The 17,148-nt window shown below is 45.8% G+C and overlaps 4 protein-coding genes across 4 annotated transcripts; all 4 read left to right on the top strand.

The window, feature by feature from the left end:
* The first annotated feature begins 372 nt into the window (after positions 1-372).
* Positions 373-1,260, top strand: POJ06DRAFT_38592 (uncharacterized protein). The gene has a single exon (XM_056190962.1). The coding sequence runs from the start codon at positions 499-501 to the stop codon at positions 952-954; it is 456 nt and encodes a 151-aa protein (XP_056040487.1). The 5' UTR covers positions 373-498; the 3' UTR covers positions 955-1,260.
* A 2,385-nt stretch (positions 1,261-3,645) lies between these two features.
* POJ06DRAFT_38583 (uncharacterized protein) lies at positions 3,646-5,052 on the top strand. Its single transcript, XM_056190961.1, has one exon. It carries the CDS (start codon positions 3,731-3,733, stop codon positions 4,922-4,924), a length of 1,194 nt encoding a protein of 397 aa, XP_056040486.1. The 5' UTR covers positions 3,646-3,730; the 3' UTR covers positions 4,925-5,052.
* Positions 5,053-6,835: 1,783 nt separating this feature from the next.
* Positions 6,836-9,116, top strand: POJ06DRAFT_271402 (PLC-like phosphodiesterase; the record flags this gene model as incomplete). Its single annotated transcript, XM_056189503.1, has 7 exons — positions 6,836-6,979; positions 7,027-7,121; positions 7,190-7,373; positions 7,458-7,680; positions 7,858-8,007; positions 8,059-8,967; positions 9,031-9,116. 7 exons carry the CDS (start codon positions 6,836-6,838, stop codon positions 9,114-9,116), a joined length of 1,791 nt encoding a protein of 596 aa, XP_056040485.1.
* A 4,771-nt stretch (positions 9,117-13,887) lies between these two features.
* On the top strand, positions 13,888-14,294 carry POJ06DRAFT_262330 (uncharacterized protein). The gene has a single exon (XM_056188733.1). It carries the CDS (start codon positions 14,003-14,005, stop codon positions 14,225-14,227), a length of 225 nt encoding a protein of 74 aa, XP_056040484.1. The 5' UTR covers positions 13,888-14,002; the 3' UTR covers positions 14,228-14,294.
* Positions 14,295-17,148: the final 2,854 nt, after the last annotated feature.

Here is a 17,148-nt window from a genome sequence, read left to right as displayed (position 1 = left end):
TATCATAATCGCACGTTTGACGTGCGTCCAAGTGCAAACCGCTCTTTTGCAGTGGGGCTATGACCCCGATTCACTCGCCCGTGATTTATGGAAACGCACCACAGATTCGCGGCAGAAGATTGAAATATTAAAGAAATTATTAAGACCATGCGATGCCGCATGGTATGACCATCTCTGGAGAGTGGCTATGTTCCCCGTCGAGCTCGGACGTGGCAGGAGGTACGCGTCTGATGATTTGAGGGCGTCTGTCGTCAGTTGGACTAGAGACTTTTTATTTGGACCTAATATTAACTATAACGTTAATGGCCCGTTCTTATACTCCGACACCATCAGATAGAAGCACGTCTACAAGAAATCAAGAGACTTTCAGGCGCAAGGTGACTATCCATCGGGAATGATTGGGAGCAGCTAACAAATACATAGTTATTCGATCGCGATGGCGTTGTATCTCTGATCGGGAAAGTATTGGATACTTAATCATATCCACCTCCACCTGGCATGACTTATTTCACAAGAGCAACTCTCCAAGGAGTGCATATTATTCGCCTCAGCGCGAACAGTCACCCGGAGCTGCGAAAGGCGCTCTTTATATTTGCCGGTCAATCTTTAGAGACGCTGTTGACTGGTAGCCAAATCAGAGATCCTTCCAACGGGTTGTTGTTAGACGTCCTTAGTCATGAATTATTTGCTTCATTTCGTTTTGGTATCGAATGTCGAGACAAGATTTACCGACTTAGAAAATTATACCCAGACGGAGCCCTTAGCGACCAGTTGGCCAGGCATAATGATGAGGAAGAATTGTTGTTTGGATGGAAATTCCCACTTGGTTCCTCGTCCTTCTCCACTGTTGTGCAACATTCACCTAGCTATTGGTTAGGTGTCAAACGCTTTTTCGATGATAAGTGCCATTCTTGGAGATTAAGAAGAGTTCAATTCCGGAAACACGGATGGTGACTATATTGGCTAGTTACAGGTGCCCCTTATCTTGAGAGAAAGTTGCGAGGTTTGGCAGCATCCAATTATTCAGATCATTATGGGCCTGACGAGGAGGAAAGACTCATGTTATAACTGCTGGGTGAACTCAGATAGATTAAATAGTCCCAAAAAGGAATGGTTGGTTTACTCTCCATTAATCTCCATAATCAGTCCGCAATCAATTAATGAAAACCAGGTCATGGCGCTGAGAGTTTGCCCAAGTCGCCTGTTATTTGTCGTGACGCATCTTTGAACTCTATTAGCGGTATGTCACCAAAGACACAGTCACAAAGGTCGATTGCTTTTCTGCAGACAGGTACTGCATCGCCTACTTTGATACCAAGCATACCTACGCTAGAAGTGCGAAGGCGCGGTTCTGATGCGAGTCGTTCGCATTAGCGTGCGTTTAATGCTTGATGTCGGTAACAAATTCTGGCTTATTTGCCGTCACAGCTCTAAACTCATCAATTAGTCACAGAGGTTAGGGGTTTTGAGAGGAATTTTCGCCACTATCGCGTTAGGTGAGCATATAGAAAGAATCAAGGTTGCGGCCTACTTAGATAACTGACAGTCTTTGAAAATTACATATAATTATCGTCTTTCGATACTCTTACGCTCGCGTGGTCCTTTTGGGAATCTCCCACGTTCCCTTGTTCTCGTATCGGGTCCATCCATATTAAGCGACCCCTTATTGTTAATCACAAGGTTTAATTTGGATAGGCCCTTGCCTAATGACCAAGGTGCTGCACAGCTGCAGCCGTCTATTGCTGAGCGCAACCATTCGCGCATGGAGAATAGCACCTGCTGCCTTTCTTAAAGCTGCCTTTCGCGCAATTATTGGGCTGACTTCTCAGACAACTTAAAAGAGCGGGCAGGAACCTCTGCACTCTGCAATGATGATCTGACATGTCCCATAGTGAGACATCAATTTTACTGGTTTCATATGTGCAGCATTTCGGGGATTTGCGGTAAGACAGAGTTGAACATTTCCTGTGCTCACGTAATTAGCGGACCTAGGTCGTTGCAGTGGCTGTGACCTGGTGGTCCCCGTCCGTCAAAATACTGTCATTCCGTGGAACGCAACAGCCAAGATCACAATGGAGTTATCGATATTCACGTCCAATAATCCCCGAGTTGGGTAACTTATCTCGATGATAGGATTTGGCCTCTTAGTAGATGAATGGGACCTGCTCTCGGCGCCGACGCTAATCACTACAGAATTGAAGCAGTGCAACAGCAAATCCAAGTTTTAATGAGGTCTCTACAAATTTGTTTAGCGTGGAACGCCACCTTCGGCCTTTATACAGACTCATTGGACGAGATGCAAAGATCCAGCCCCTTGGCTCACCGATACGCGTTATTTGCGCTTACTTCAATAAATTGAAGGCAAAGCCTGCGGCATATTCGCATTCATTTGCCACTACGATAAGTAAATCGGTGCGCAAGAACGACCAAACAGTGAATATTGACAACAGAAAGGACGGTTGATGGAAAATGATATTCGTCCTAATAATTTTGTTTGCGGTTCCTTAACCGAATTGCGTTGGTCAGCTGTTTTCCTAGACTCCATTCCACAACAACGCGCCTTGTGAGCGCATAATATTTAACGTAAGTAATTCCTGACTCCTGCTGCCAGTTCTCCAACTTCGAACTGTAAGGGATGATAAACAGTCCAGCTCAGCCTCGCTCCTGCAGCTGTTGTTCACAACACTGGCAATGTGAGCGTTTCACATTCGTGTCGTAGTCAACGGCATTAGTTTTTCAATCGCACAGGCTTGTCATTTAGCTTACTAAAATTTTGTTTGATGGATTCGCGCCCTGATACATGCATGCATCATATGCCGTTCCTGCATATTACCAGTAGCACTCTTGGCTGGCCAGTTCGCGCGACGGGTTTTTTGGCCAACCTTAAAAACAAACCATCCACGTACCATAATATTGATCTCGGCGAAAATACGCTGGGTACAAGGAGAGGCTAGCGTAATATTACAGCTTAAAAAAGGCGAGTTTTAGTTTCAATCGAAGCTGGTATTTTATCTTCGGTTTTAAGTGGACTAGAGAGAGTTTGTGCGGTTAGTACAGTGTGCAGTAGACCGTTGGGGATCTGCGACCCCTGTGAACGTGGTTCTTGGGAGAACTCGTCAAGTGTGAGCCGTGTCTCATCCCTTTCCGTGCGCCGCATCTCACCAGGCCGTCGCTCATGATCCAGGTCCAGTCCGCCGGCATTGTCAATGGACCAATGAATGGAATTTATGAACTGCTGTGGAATTGGAGATGTCAGACTATGTCTTGCAACTGGTTTGGAACATATTTCGCTCAGAATGGTAGGAATTAATTTGTGTCTGGGATGCTTGGAACTGTCACCACAACTACATACGTTTGCAGAAACTTTCTGACCTGGTACCCCTGGACCCTGCGACTGTCCGGTGTCGCTAAGTCATTTTGTTGCGTGGGCGACAAGTACACACAGCATTGGCTCGTCGGCTCAGTTACTCCGGCCGACTGCTGCGGAACCGGGAGGCCGCTGTCTCACCTGGCACTAGCCATGGACTCCCAAATTCCGATGGAGTTTCTTTTGTTCCTGCAGTGCACGTTTGACATTACACTCAGACCGAAAAATCGCGCTATTGAGAGAGCATATAAAGGTCCCAGCCATCATCCCGCGGAACTAATGCGACCGTCGCCTTGTTCCTAGTGTTCACTCCGAACCGGCCTTTACCATTCTTGTATAGATCCCCATTGAAGCGCGTGGATAATGCATTTTGTCAGGTCGATTTTGTTGGCATCTTCCTTATTTGCCGGGAGTATACACGGCACGCCGGTGGCCTCAACAAGCTACCCGATTCCAAGCATCGTCACACCTTCTAACAAGACATCGCCGGAATATTACACCGGTAAGCTTAAGAACTCGGATTTTGAAGTGCACGATGTCCTCGATTTTGGGATTTTAAAAGATTACAACAATGAATACAATTTGGATCGCGATGGAGGAGGCTCATGCACACTATCGAACCGGACGTTCTGGTGGTTCTGCGACACAATAGTGTCCGAGTTGGGAATATTTAAAGGATTTACAAGTAACTCGGTTGCCCTAGCACTCAATTACGATCATGCTGGCTGGCTGAGGGATATTAGTGCGAGCTCAACGTATGGTATTTTCTCAGCGATTCCTTTTACTGAGGAAGAGGCAGAAAACTCTAAGAGTATCTTCACCCGATACGGGATTTGGACTTACACGGACTGTGTAGTGCTAAGCGATACTACTGCGGTGCATTTCTGGGATGTCGTCCAGTTCACGGCCGGTGCGAATACTATTGACCGGGGTACTACGATGGCAATGTATACCCTAGATCCGGACAACAATGAGCTTACGGTTACTCGAGAGGAGCAGTTTTACTATACGCCCGCGCAGTATGCATACGGCGCTTTCGCTAACGTTGTTGTCAATGGCATTGCGTATCTGTATGCTCTCGATGGCAAATACTCCAAACGTCAAGACGTGCACCTCGCGTGCGCTCCGGTATCTCAGCTTACCGACAAATCCAGCTGGCGGTATTACGATGCGGCCTCTGGCACATGGTCGTCGACGCAGCCATCGCCTTCTGAGCGAAACGCGTCAGCTGCTGTGATTTCCAACTCAATGCCGTTTTCGTCCGGAAATATTTATTACTCGGAGTATCACAACCAGTACCTACTCGTATTCTTCAATAACTGGATTGACAATAAGTTCAGAGTTCTGTCAGCCCCGACACCGGTGGGACCGTGGTCTACAGATAACACTGTTTTATACGACACTCCGGAAGGCATATTATACAACTACGGTGCACAGTCGACGCCGGTGTATTATCAAACCGACGGGGAGATGGCGGGCAAGAATTTGATGTTGGCGTATACGTATCAGGATATTGGTTCGAAATATCCTAAGGCATTGAAGTTGAAATTTGCATGAAAGTTTGATATTACCTTGGCTTGTTGTTTTAGGCAGGGCGCACATTTTTGACGGACTGGTAACTCATTTTCTTTTGTAGCGTAATGGTCGGATGCTTTTGGTGGTAGGGGATATTCTGGATAGAAATGACGACTGGGCCTTGGAATGGATGTATGAATAATGACTGATAGATCATTTGAAAATGTCTCTGCGTTCACCTAATATGAATTATTAATCATCTACGTAAGGAGTTACAAGGTCATCTTGTCAAGGAATATGGCCAAGCAAAGAATGAATTCGGCAATGGCACCCATGGGCGTTTTTTATCATATTAATCACGTACGAAATAATACAGCAATAAGCTTTGCGCCAATCAAGATGCATATGGATGTATACAGTGTTGCGCTCTGCCAATCAATCGTAGGGGCTCGTTCTTGACACAGTTTGTCGGAGTTGTCTTTCAGACTTTGGCTCCCAATCTCATGACTAGTAGGCTTTGTGCAGGCGCAGTGTTGCCGGCACGGCGGCTGACCTCGCGCGCGCTCTTAAAGTTTAAAATACCACGTGGGATGTTGTCGCAGAGAATCTTGACTGTCGAAGAGCAATAGATCAAGCATTGGCAGTGTATTTGTCACCCCTAGCACGCTGCCGATATGGGACCAGTATGTTCGCCAAAGTCTATAGTAACAACAGTGACGAGCACCTACCGGACTAGCCATTGGGCTAAAAAAGGAAACATCGGTCAACTACGAGCCATTTACGAAGGGAGATTGCTCACGAGCTATCTTATATTATCAGTCAACTTTGATACACCGCCGAAGCATTATCCATTATACCAGACGAGAGGTTTGTGCAGGATGTCAACAACTGTAGGTGCAAACATGCTCCTTTCGGGTGTCATATTGGTGGATCATGCATTGCGATCGCACCTGGTTAAGCGAGGGTATAAGTCGATCGGACAGTATCTGATAGCCAGGTATTCACAATGTGGTTAAGTGGAGTATCACACGATATTGTGACCAGGTTAGCCAAGCTAATAATCCATACGGCACGGGAGCTTATGGGCCATGGGACATTTGCGATCCATATATCGTCCTTTGACGCAGAGTGGGGATCATAGATGTTGGCAGTGTTGTCCAGGGATTGCTGAGCTTGCGGATAATCGAACTATGTTAAAGTTTGTACCTTGATTAAATTCCACACATGGAAATCATGCGTAACGATCTAGCCGCCCCAGCTTGGTACCAATGACGGATACGTTCAGATCTGGAGAAATGGATTCATTCTGCAACGACAACCAATTGGGCGGTCAACTGTTAGATAATTATTTTCGACTGGTAAGACCACAATCGCTCACAGCTGTATGAACTGCAATGACCGAGAAGGAAATGATTAAAAGCGATTCCAGGTCAAAGGAACCACAAACGAATATGGCAAATAGAAACTGTAATTCTAGGCAGTAAATAATATGTAATTCATAAGGACTAGGTTTCTCCAGATGATAGTAAAATATAGAATAAGCAAAGAGAAGCACAAAACGTTTATGACCTCTCCTGTTTTGTGGGTTCCTTGACTTGTTCAATTATGGTTGCGCTTATGTCGTCAGTCTGCTTAATAAGAAACACTGCGTAACGGTTAGAGTCAATTTAACATGAAGGGCCGCTATGATAGGGAAAATTTCCAATAACTATCTTTTATGAATTCTTGGTAGAGCCGTTGTCATTGGTTGCCCGCTCAGCGCCGGGGGTAATTGGCTTCAGTTCTGTTGGCTCCGATGTGTCGCGTCCCCTCCGTCATCCAGTTCACGTGCGCACGCCGCAACAATCGCCAAGATTGCATAGGAGCAGTTATTAGTCCCCGGGGTCCCCTTTTTCTTTTCTATCTTTTGACATCCGTTTCTGTCAAAGTCGCCGATAGCTCTCATCCTCAGTTATGTTTGCTCAAGTCAAGCCTGGATCAAACCATCCTGATATTGCTGTTGTCACTCCCGAGCATCAGCCTCAGCTCTCCGTTGACATCACCGATCCCGAATTTAAGGAACTCCTAACGAAAATCTATGATAGTACATCCGGAATCGTGCGTATTCCCTGCTGGAGTAGACCACGCGATCTAATGCTCTGAAGACTTTCGATCAGTTCATCTCCTCGCTCGTGCACGAGCCCAAAAAGCAGGTGGAGCAGATTGATTCGACTCGGCCATTTAATCATTATTTTATCTCGTACGCGCCAAACATGACTTTCTGATTATACGTCTTCAATATGCTAATTAGCGGCTGGCTGGATTCAGGTCTTCTCACAACACATATCTGACCGGAAGAAGTCAGCTCTCGGGGAAGGCTTCGATTGAAGGTTATGTTAATGCCCTTTTACGAGGCTGCCGCTGTCTAGAAATCGACGTCTGGAATGGCGCGAACGGTCAGCCTAAAGTCGTTCATGGGTGGACTCTGGTAGAGCCGATCCATTTCCGTGACGTACGTACCTATTCCTCTTCGCCTTATCTGACTTGACTGTCGAACCTTTTAAAAGCAATTTATAATCGCTTACGATCACTTGAGGTCTGCAAAGCGATTGCCGAGAATGTGTTCAAGTCCTCACCATTTCCATTGCTGGTGTCGTTAGAGAGCCATTGCGATTACGAGCAGCAAGGCACTATGGTCGACATCATGTTAGAAGAATTCGGGGATATGCTAGTGGACAAACCGTTGAATCCGCTTCGAACTCTTCCCTCTCTCGATGACTTGAAGTACAAGATCTTGATCATGGTCAGTATTGGCAAAGGTATGACGCTTAAATCTGCAGAGCGGTACCTGACTATAGTCAAAGACCAAGCCGCGCGAAGATGAGAACGAGAATGACGCTGAAGTCGGCCGAGCTGTTTCGAAAGACAATGATATAGTCGCTAGCGGCGACGAGCAAAGCCATTCGGATAAGATTCTCTGAGCACTGCAACTTCAGATTCTGGAAGCAGTTCTCCGCCAGACAATGCGGAGACCGTGCGCGGTGAACAGGAAGTCAAAAAGGTGATCCCGAAGGACATCAACCCAAGACTTGGTAATCTGGGAATTTACGCTGTCCCCAGGCCCTTTGAGAATTTGTATCACAAATGTAGGTGATAAGTAAATTTTGATTCTTGAAGCAGATGCTTAGTGATCGCAGTTTCTCTTGAATTCAATCACATTCACAATGTCTCCGAGCGAATGTTTTCCAAGATGGAGAATAAACCGCTTCTTGCAGACAGTAGCGACAATGTGAGCGGGCAGCCCATGAGAGAAGTCACTAGCATCACCTCCGAAATTCATAATGAGCAGCTTACACCTCGAGGAGTGGTTTTGCATAACGCATTATACCTAATGAGGATTTACCCAAATGGCTATCGATTCAATTCCTCAAATCCGTTTGCACCAGTTTACTGGGCTTATGGGGCTCAAATTGTTGCACTTAACTGGCAGAAAGTCGACAAATCCAATATGCTAAATCAAGCTTTGTTTGAAGGCACTGGAGGTTATGTGCTAAAGCCAGGCGGCCAAGTGAGAGATTCTACTACAACTAGGGCAAGTCTTGGCGTCCAGATGCGGCAATTGGCGGATAAGATGAAGGAAAGCCTGAATATCAACGGCGGTTTCCACGAGCAGATTCGCGACAAAATTGGTAAAAGACAGTCGCACGCTTCTGACTCGATGACAAATCAACCAACGCCTCGTAAGCGTACTGGAAAGCTTCGCGTGGAATTGTTGGGTGCCCAGAACTTGCCGTTGCCAGCTAATGGGGACGTAGAAGAACTGGTTGATTTCAGGCCATATGCTAAAGTGCAATTAATTGCTGCATCAGTGCCAGAGAAATATTTGGACGAGCCAGGAATACCCTCATCCGGTAAAGTAGTAAAGCAGAGTACGCATTGGACCAAAACTTTGAACGGGCCAAGTCCAATATGGAACGCCGCATGGGTATATGACATTACAAGTGAGCTCGCGTTTATTCGGATTAAATTTTTTCACAATGATGGAATACTAGCCCAAAATGATCCTTCTGCTTGGTGGGCATGCAGGATTGGAAATCACAAGGAAGGTAGGTTGACAGACTTTGGTTAACCGCATCTTGTGTTTGATTCTAATATGCATAAATTGGTAGGGTACACTATTGTACATCCTTATGCTATGAATGGCACAGTAGCAGATCCATCAATTGTTGCTTTACTCAAGTTTACTTGGCTTTAACCGTCTGACTGAATTGAGGTCTGGATTAGTTGATAACCTTATTTTATGAATGATTACTAAGTTGGTTATGTGTCTGGTAGTTAATGTGAGATTGAGGTGTGCATGTCACGCTCTTTATTAAGGAAGACGAGAAAGAATTTATTCTTCCAGAACATAATTATCGCTTCCCTTGAAGTTCGTTGACTTCGTATAGAAGAACTTACTTCCGGACGTAGGTAAGAAAGAGCTTTGGAGGAATGAACTATTCTGAATACCTTGTCAAAGACTCGACATTCAAAGAATGTACAGCTATTGCAACCCGGGTCTATTCCCTTTCTTATGCACATTTGTTCTGGCAGCAACCCGTCGCCACTCATACTGTGGCCCTATCATTCGGGCTTAATTAAATATGCGGCCATGTTAACCAGTTAACAACGCAACCATGTATCTTACAAGCAAATTATTTGCCATTAAGTAAATACAGCATCATGCTACCATATTCGTTCTGTCCATGTAGAGTTATGGGCCAAGTTATCCTGCGTTTAATAGTCTGTCATCGATTCTACAAATCAGTGATCCGGATTGAAGCACTTCGCGTTATGGCAGAGATGCGAGACATCATAGCTACTGTTACCTAGAACATCGGCGAGTCCATTGCGTCGATTAGTTGCAATAAGAGAGCAAGCTCGTGTAAACTGCGGCTGGACATTATTATTCAGTTTGTGGCCGTCCGCGCCTCTCGATACAGTGACCCGAGTGCAGCCTTTAATAGTGGTTTCAGTTTAGACTCTTAACATCCAAGATATTTGTATTGAAGTGGTGATATGAATTAATGAGGAGGAGCGCTATCATGGGCATAAATTGGTTAAGTTTATTTGCATCACTGTTGACTGTAGAGACGGTCGATGAATTGCTGTCTGCGATCTCGATAAGACGCTTTGACTGCGATGATAGTTATTCCTCACTCGTCTCCACTTCGATGCGCAGTCTAATATATAATCCGACTGTCCGTTATTGATAGAATATAACGGAGTGGGCGGGAGCGCGCAGATTAGTTTGACTCAAACACGGAAACCTCACCAGGTTAGTAACAGTTACACCGTCGGGGCCTGGGAGAGTAAACATAGACTATAGGCGCGACGGGAACTGCGCGGGGAAGCAGCGGTGACACAAGTGAGATAGGATTAGGGTAACACTTCTGTTCTGTCTTACCTGGCTGTTCCTGGCTGTCCCCGACGCTGCAGGCAATAGGCGGCGGGGAGCCTTCCTGTAGATTGTTTGCCGGGACCAGCCAGGGAGATCTTGGTGCACTCCAATCGGGTCGGCATATTCTCGGTTGATTTAATGTATTGTATAATTTTCCTTCAGCCTTGCATGTATACAAGGGCAAATATCAAAGAACGATGTTTTAGTAATATGATAGTATTTCAAAGTTAACTTACTTCGGCAATGAATATATATATTCTCAGTTGACGTTAAGTTTGTTCAACTACCCCAGTTCTCCGAAAAGGGAAGTGTTGCTTGAAGTTGAGCGTCAGAGCTCTAAGCTGTGTCCACTAGGTCTGCTCCTACAAAATAGGGCATCGTTTGCACATGGTACTATTATATTTCTCTATGGCAGTTACAACTATTAATTATATTTCTTTATATGTATCGTCCTATAGACGCACACTCCCCATTGCTACTTCGTAGCACTCTTTCATCCCCAAAGCCATCATCGCAACCCGGAAATCGACGGGGGATATAATTGGCCGCTTCTGGGCACCATGTTCGCCTGATGCGCTCAAGACAGTTCACCCTGTCTCCTTTCCACATTGAAACATGTCCGGACCCTGGCAGGAACCGTAGGTGGGCGGGAGCTCTGGTGGCTAGCTGTTCTGCCTACGTTCTGGCAAACATCAGTTAGATTATTTGCAGCGAAATACCCCAGTAACAGTCTTAGACTTGCGGTACAACTATGGAGAACCATGGAAGTGCTTGAAGGAAAATTCACTACTTTCGAGTGCACCGCCTAACGATTTTGTACCGCGTAAAGACCTGTAAACACCTGTAGATAGGCAGGCCATTGCTATCGTCCCGTAACTGGCTTACAGAGATAGGTCAGGAGAGTCGGATATGAGACCACGTCGGATCTCCTCAAGTACGAGCCTGGCTTGTTCTCAGTTGGAAAATAGAGTGTCTTGTTAGGAGATATAGTTCCTAATGTTTGGAGTCTGTATGTCAAAGGAGATACCTTTGATAATCAATGCAACGATACATCACAAACGTGCGACGGATCCCATTACATTTCCTTTGAGTGTTCCCACGCACGGCCGTGCCTGGTGCCCTCACTTGTACTCAATTTATCATACAATAATACCCATGCTGTACCAATTCTACGCCGTTATATCGTCTCATGATACGTCCAAATCCCCAAGTATACGTTCGGCAACCGCATAAGCTAATACAAACACCCCTTGTGCCATGCTCAATGCAGGTATCTCGTGCGAGCCTATTATTGGTGCCGTGTCTAATGGACACGCACCAGTGCTCTATACTATGCGTGGAGTCGCCCGTTCCCAAATGCCGAGCATTTCGTCGCCAGTTACATCATGTGTAGTTATCTACGCTAACTCAGAGATATCCCAACCGGACCGTCTTGTCTCTGCGTCATTCAAACTATAGATAGAATGCGAGTTAGTCCATTATTATTGGATTGCTCAATCAGTTATGGTTCCTTCCTTAATGAATAGATGCTTCTGCGAGAGCATGCTCCTTGGGCCCGTCTGCCAGTCTCGGCGCATATCATTACGGAGAGTCCGCGTTGCTTCATTTTGAAAATGGCAAGTCTTCTTAGGCAACTACCATACAGAATTTTCCGGTGTCCCACAGCCATTTCTTAGCTTTCCCGACACAGCGAGATTCCCTACTCCTGTAAACTGCTGAAGTTACGCTATTAGGAAATGAGGTAGCCCGGAATACGCTTATCAAATTCGCTCCGCATATGTTAGCACTACTTTGGCTATTATTCCCTGAGTATATCATAGAGATTGCTTTTCGTCGTCGGGTGCAAGCTTTTTGAATGTAACGAGTCTTGTTAGAAGGAAACTTATTTCGTGATACATAGGGAGATAAGACAGATAATTCAAGATATTACATTGACTACGAGGTCTTTCCATAAACCTGGGACAGAGCCCCACCATATTCCTTGAGTGTCCCGCACGGTCATGACCGTCTTCGTACTCAACTTGTGGTACATGTATCCTTGCTGCGCCAGTTCTACCCTGAAATTCCGTCTCGTGGTGTCATCTATCTATATCGCGTATGAATGAATGCCCTTTCCGATCGAACAACTGACCACCACACCTCGTGCGAGCATCTACCGTGCCGTGTCCAATCGACATGTACCGATGCTCCATGCCATGCATTTGTACCGCAAACCCAAAGGTCGAGCTTTCGTCATTATTCTGCCAGAGCCTTAGGAGCCTCGGCATTGTATTCGAACTATAAATAAGATGAATTAACTTGTGAGGAGAGCTGGCATACTTCCTAACGGATTATTCAACCAACACACAGTTTCTTCTCCTAGAGAATAGATGCCGGTGACGAGAACATGATCGTCTGGCCAGTTCGCGCACCGGCTGTTGGCTGGTCTCGGCGCATATTGAATTACCTAGGGTCCGAGCAATATCGTGCTGAGCATTAATCATTGGCTGCGTGGTCACCAGCATTCAAGCATGTGAAGTGGGGAATCTGGACAGGTGAGAGGCTCCACTGTCGACGACCACCACCACAGCCAACGAGGCCATTCGGAGTTTACAGGGCACTTGAGCAATGACAATGGTGACTGTATGTTGCCTGGAAACAACCTCTCAACATATCGTTCTGCTCAGTAGAGTCACGGACACAGCAAGCATTCAAGCGAGTGTTGTGGTGAATCTAGGGTGCTGAGCGGCTCTATCACGAGGCACAGTTACCATAGTCACCGCGACCATCAGAGTTCAGTGTTGAAAGCCTGTGCTCCGATCCAGTCACATTCCTCTCGCTCGACATGTGGTTTGCGATAGAGACGGTAGTGCTCCGTGCGGCATCAGGAGCCTCATGCAGGGCAACCTTATTTCCTCCATACTCTGGCCAGGTGATAAGTAGCAAGTAACAGTGACACTGGGCTACATTTGGCAAAACGTCGTCTGCCATAGCAGCTTTGTTAGAGTGAGCGACAGCAGCGTTTCCCATAGTAAGTTTACTAGCATTTTCTCTACTTAACGAACAAAAACCCTCAGCAGCCCCATTTATGTTAGGACAAGAATAAGCCCGCCCGCAGCCCACTGGCGATTATTACCTGAAGGAGAACAATTATTTTAACAGCAGTCGAAGAGTGAGCACTATTTATAACCCAGCTGTGAGGCAACGAAAATATGCCTGATTTTTTAGGATTTTTCTGTGTCACAATACCCGCGAATATATGTTGTTAGCAGACTGTGGTGAGGTACGGCGGTTTTCCACAATATTGTCGTACCTCCCAAGTAATAGATCGCCCAGCGGCCAGAGTATCAGGGCGACCTTAAAGTTACTATCATATGCCAAATGACGTTTTGCCAAATGTAGCCTAGTGTCGTTGTTACTTTGCTACTCGTCACCTGGCCAGAGTATGGAGGAAATAAGGTCGTCCCTGCATGCATCTCGGAGTTTTCGGCTCGGATAAGGACAACCAGGAATGTTCAATCAATGCCCGTTGAGCAAACCCGCTGGAAATGCATCCGCTCGCCGATGGCACGTCATTCGATATAGGAGTGCCCAATGATTGATTCTAATAGTAAGCAGGCGATCGGTCACAAGCTAACTATCTCATCATTACCTCTAGCACGTGTAGCAACAAAACGATGAGTAGCAAACATGGTTGGCTATTAGATAGCCAGTAGGTGGACATGAGACGAACGAGGCTCGCCATATGGGTACAGTTCTGGCCATGCGGTGAGTCAACGAATGTCGATTGGACAAGCAACGAAGATGCTGGAGTGGTTTTGTACCTGACAATGGAACAAGGTGCATTGTGGCACGAGGGACATTTGGTTGGTCGAATGCTGAATTTGGAGATCAAGCACAGTGAGCACTGTGAGAGTGATAGGACATGTGGATATAAGCAAGGATGAGTACGCAGAAACAACTGAAGACAATATAAAAAAAAGCGGATTTGTGCCGCGTCTATGAAGACTGGTGTACACAGATATACTATCTCTATTACACATTACTACTCGCATCTATTGACAAAGTAGAAGGTGATCCATCAGATGAACTTGAATAAAAATAACCTCCCGCTCCTCAGCAACCTGCACAGGAGCTTAAGGTCTGATGAAGCATTCCATTTATAATCAAACCTCACATGGGTCGTCGGTGATATACTATCAGTTTTCCAAGCATTTCATTACATTAATCCGCATCAGAGCTCACGTACACATGAACCTGCCGACGCGGGAGTGACATAATATCATCTTCATCGTTCCCATGGACCGGCGAGCAATGATGACAAGATGACAACATGGGCTAGAGATGGTGTCGTCTTGCAAAGAAAACTTTGCCACTAGAAACCTTTTCAGTTAAAAGTACCGTCGGTCGTGACCAATAGTCCTTCAAGTTCTCTGGCATATTGCGGTATGCCATGACCAACTTGTCCATATTCTTGGATACCCACAAAAGCAGACAAGGACAGTAATGTCGGATCTTCGTCTGTCACAAAACCATTCTTCACGGCAATAACGCATACCCGTTTAGAAATTGCCTGGCTTGATCGACCGACCCCAACGCCATGACTGTATATAACATATGTCTGTCGTCGACTGCTACTGCGGCCGAGCAAACCGTAACGGGACCCATTATAGTTGTGGTATATGGAGAGAATGGTATGACGATACAGCTATTCCAGATAGCTTGAAGTCCGAGGGTTCTACGCGTAAATTCTACTTAATCATCAACCACGCCTCACATCTCATCTCATACCATTTCGTATATCACAAATTCATTTCTACTGATGAGAATATGCAGTTGCGCATTGAGCCACCATCCGATTGCTCGACATGTGCCATTAAACGGATTGCGCAATTCTCTAACTGTCGCGAAAATATTATTGAAATTAAAAGTGTTAGTTTCAGTTCCACATCACGATTGATGCCAAATTGTAATAGAATCGTCTCAACAAGACGATCCGAGTAGTTTTAAATGATTTGTAACGTTGTGGTTCTGTAATTGAAGTTTTTGTTCGAAAGCCCTGGAAAGTGAACCGTTCACTTGTATGAACCGCTCGCTTGTGACCTACGTTTACTTGATTTTAAATAATTTCGGCCAATGTGTATACCTAACAAAGAATTGTCGGCCAAATAGATACGGCGTCTTACAGAAGATGTTCTCACGGATGAGTGTAGCTTGAAGTCATTCACCATATGAGCTGTTTACCCCAGAGTCTATTACAGATTCTCTTCTAGAAGCTGCTATAAAAAGTAAGTTAATGACTGAGTCTTTCCGAGGCAGTCCAACCATATGATGACTTCATTTTCTTCGTCCAACAAAGAAAGGTTCGTATGCGTTGGAACGCTTGCCCGCCTCAGCAATATGTGTGCTTGCTCATAATCTGCTGAAAAGACAACTCAACACACTATGTAGACGCTAATAAATGTAATCTATTATGCTCTATTTTCATACATAGGCTCCAGTATTCACTGTCCAGAGACTGTTAACTAACAGCAAGTGTAGACGAGCCGCCTGGCGAGGCTACATTGAAAGGTGTTTTGAAATTGCAGGGTTACGCAAATATTATTTCAAAATGAAGTTATGGTCTTGAGGAAGCAGTGTGATAGAACTCTTTATGTTATTCACAGAAAACATTCTTACAGTGTCCCCCTGATACATGTGTCCTTGTTCGCGCCTCGATGCCCTTCGTTCAGCGCTCTTCACTTGTTCAGGTTCGTACCAAATTCTACAGCAAGCATATTCCCATAGCCTTCGTTCGTCCCTAGTTCCATAGCCAACCCATCCTCCTCGTGTCCACATTCGCCAATGCATCACACAGGACCCGGTCTGTACCCCATGAACTGCTGCTCCTGCCATGCATGCCACGCCAACGAATAATATCGCACGGGTCGTTTTGCCGCTGTATCATGTTCGAGCTAGTTATGAGACGGTTACATGGTTACTTTCTACTAGATTCTTGGAACGATGGTGTGCTCCTCTAGTTAGCAGTATGTTTGATTGGCGATCCGAGACTCCAGCTCGATTGATGAACTTTCGTCTTGACTCAGTCTGGACCGTCACTGGTTCTGGGCGGATCTGTCGGCAAGTTGTGGCAACCAGATGATGACTGAGAATACCTTCAACTGTGAATGTAGCGGCTATATGCGGAATGCGCGGAGTAGAGCAAAGTGACTGGTTCCTATGGTCAGCTACTTTGACAACGCTGTAGGCATGTTAATCGATAAAGCCGCACCATCGCAGATGTGGAAGACGACGGTCCCACGCCACGCGATGACTGAGTTGGCTTGGTTACCGAACAAATTCTACCATATCTACGTGTGATTACTGTATAGGGGAAGAATTACGTGAGCTCATTCTGAAAGCATTACCTATACTTCCTAAAAGAGGACAGGATGCGTGATCATGGTCGCCGTGATCATGGTCGCCGTCTACACAGCAGTGATGACTCTTGATTCCTCTCTAGTGTCAGACTCAAGAGAATATTCTGGAATTGTTGAGTCACATATTCCTGTCGGTATTGCCAGTTGCCGCGTTTTGCGACGTCTATGTGGGTCCCTAATGCTCAATCACCAAGGAAAGCAAGATGGTCAGTGGTCAGAAGCACGATAGGTGAGGAGAACAACAATGCAATGTGGGGTCCAGGGACAAGAGACAGTGATAACGCATTGTACGGACTAACACCAACGTGAAGTCTTGCGTATAACGTGTCTGATGGGAGAAACGATCCAGGCAGGCGGCATGTCGTCGGCCTGGATCGAAGAAAGGCAACGCGAGTCGGATATGAGAACGGGGAAGGATCCCGATCCAAGATCTGACAAGTATGTATAGC

The sequence above is a fragment of the Lipomyces tetrasporus genome (genome assembly GCF_029532465.1).
Source record: "Lipomyces tetrasporus strain NRRL Y-64009 chromosome Unknown POJ06scaffold_12, whole genome shotgun sequence".
Taxonomy (NCBI): Eukaryota; Fungi; Ascomycota; class Lipomycetes; order Lipomycetales; family Lipomycetaceae; genus Lipomyces; species Lipomyces tetrasporus.
The sequence above is the reverse complement of the archived record's forward strand: the minus strand, read 5'-3'. Positions and strand labels throughout refer to the sequence as shown.

What these genes read in the sequence shown, in the direction of transcription:
- POJ06DRAFT_38583 (XM_056190961.1), top strand. Translation starts at nt 3,731, where the DNA reads ATGCATTTTGTCAGGTCGATTTTGTTGGCATCTTCCTTATTTGCCGGG.
- POJ06DRAFT_262330 (XM_056188733.1), top strand. Translation starts at nt 14,003, where the DNA reads ATGAGACGAACGAGGCTCGCCATATGGGTACAGTTCTGGCCATGCGGT.
- POJ06DRAFT_38592 (XM_056190962.1), top strand. Translation starts at nt 499, where the DNA reads ATGACTTATTTCACAAGAGCAACTCTCCAAGGAGTGCATATTATTCGC.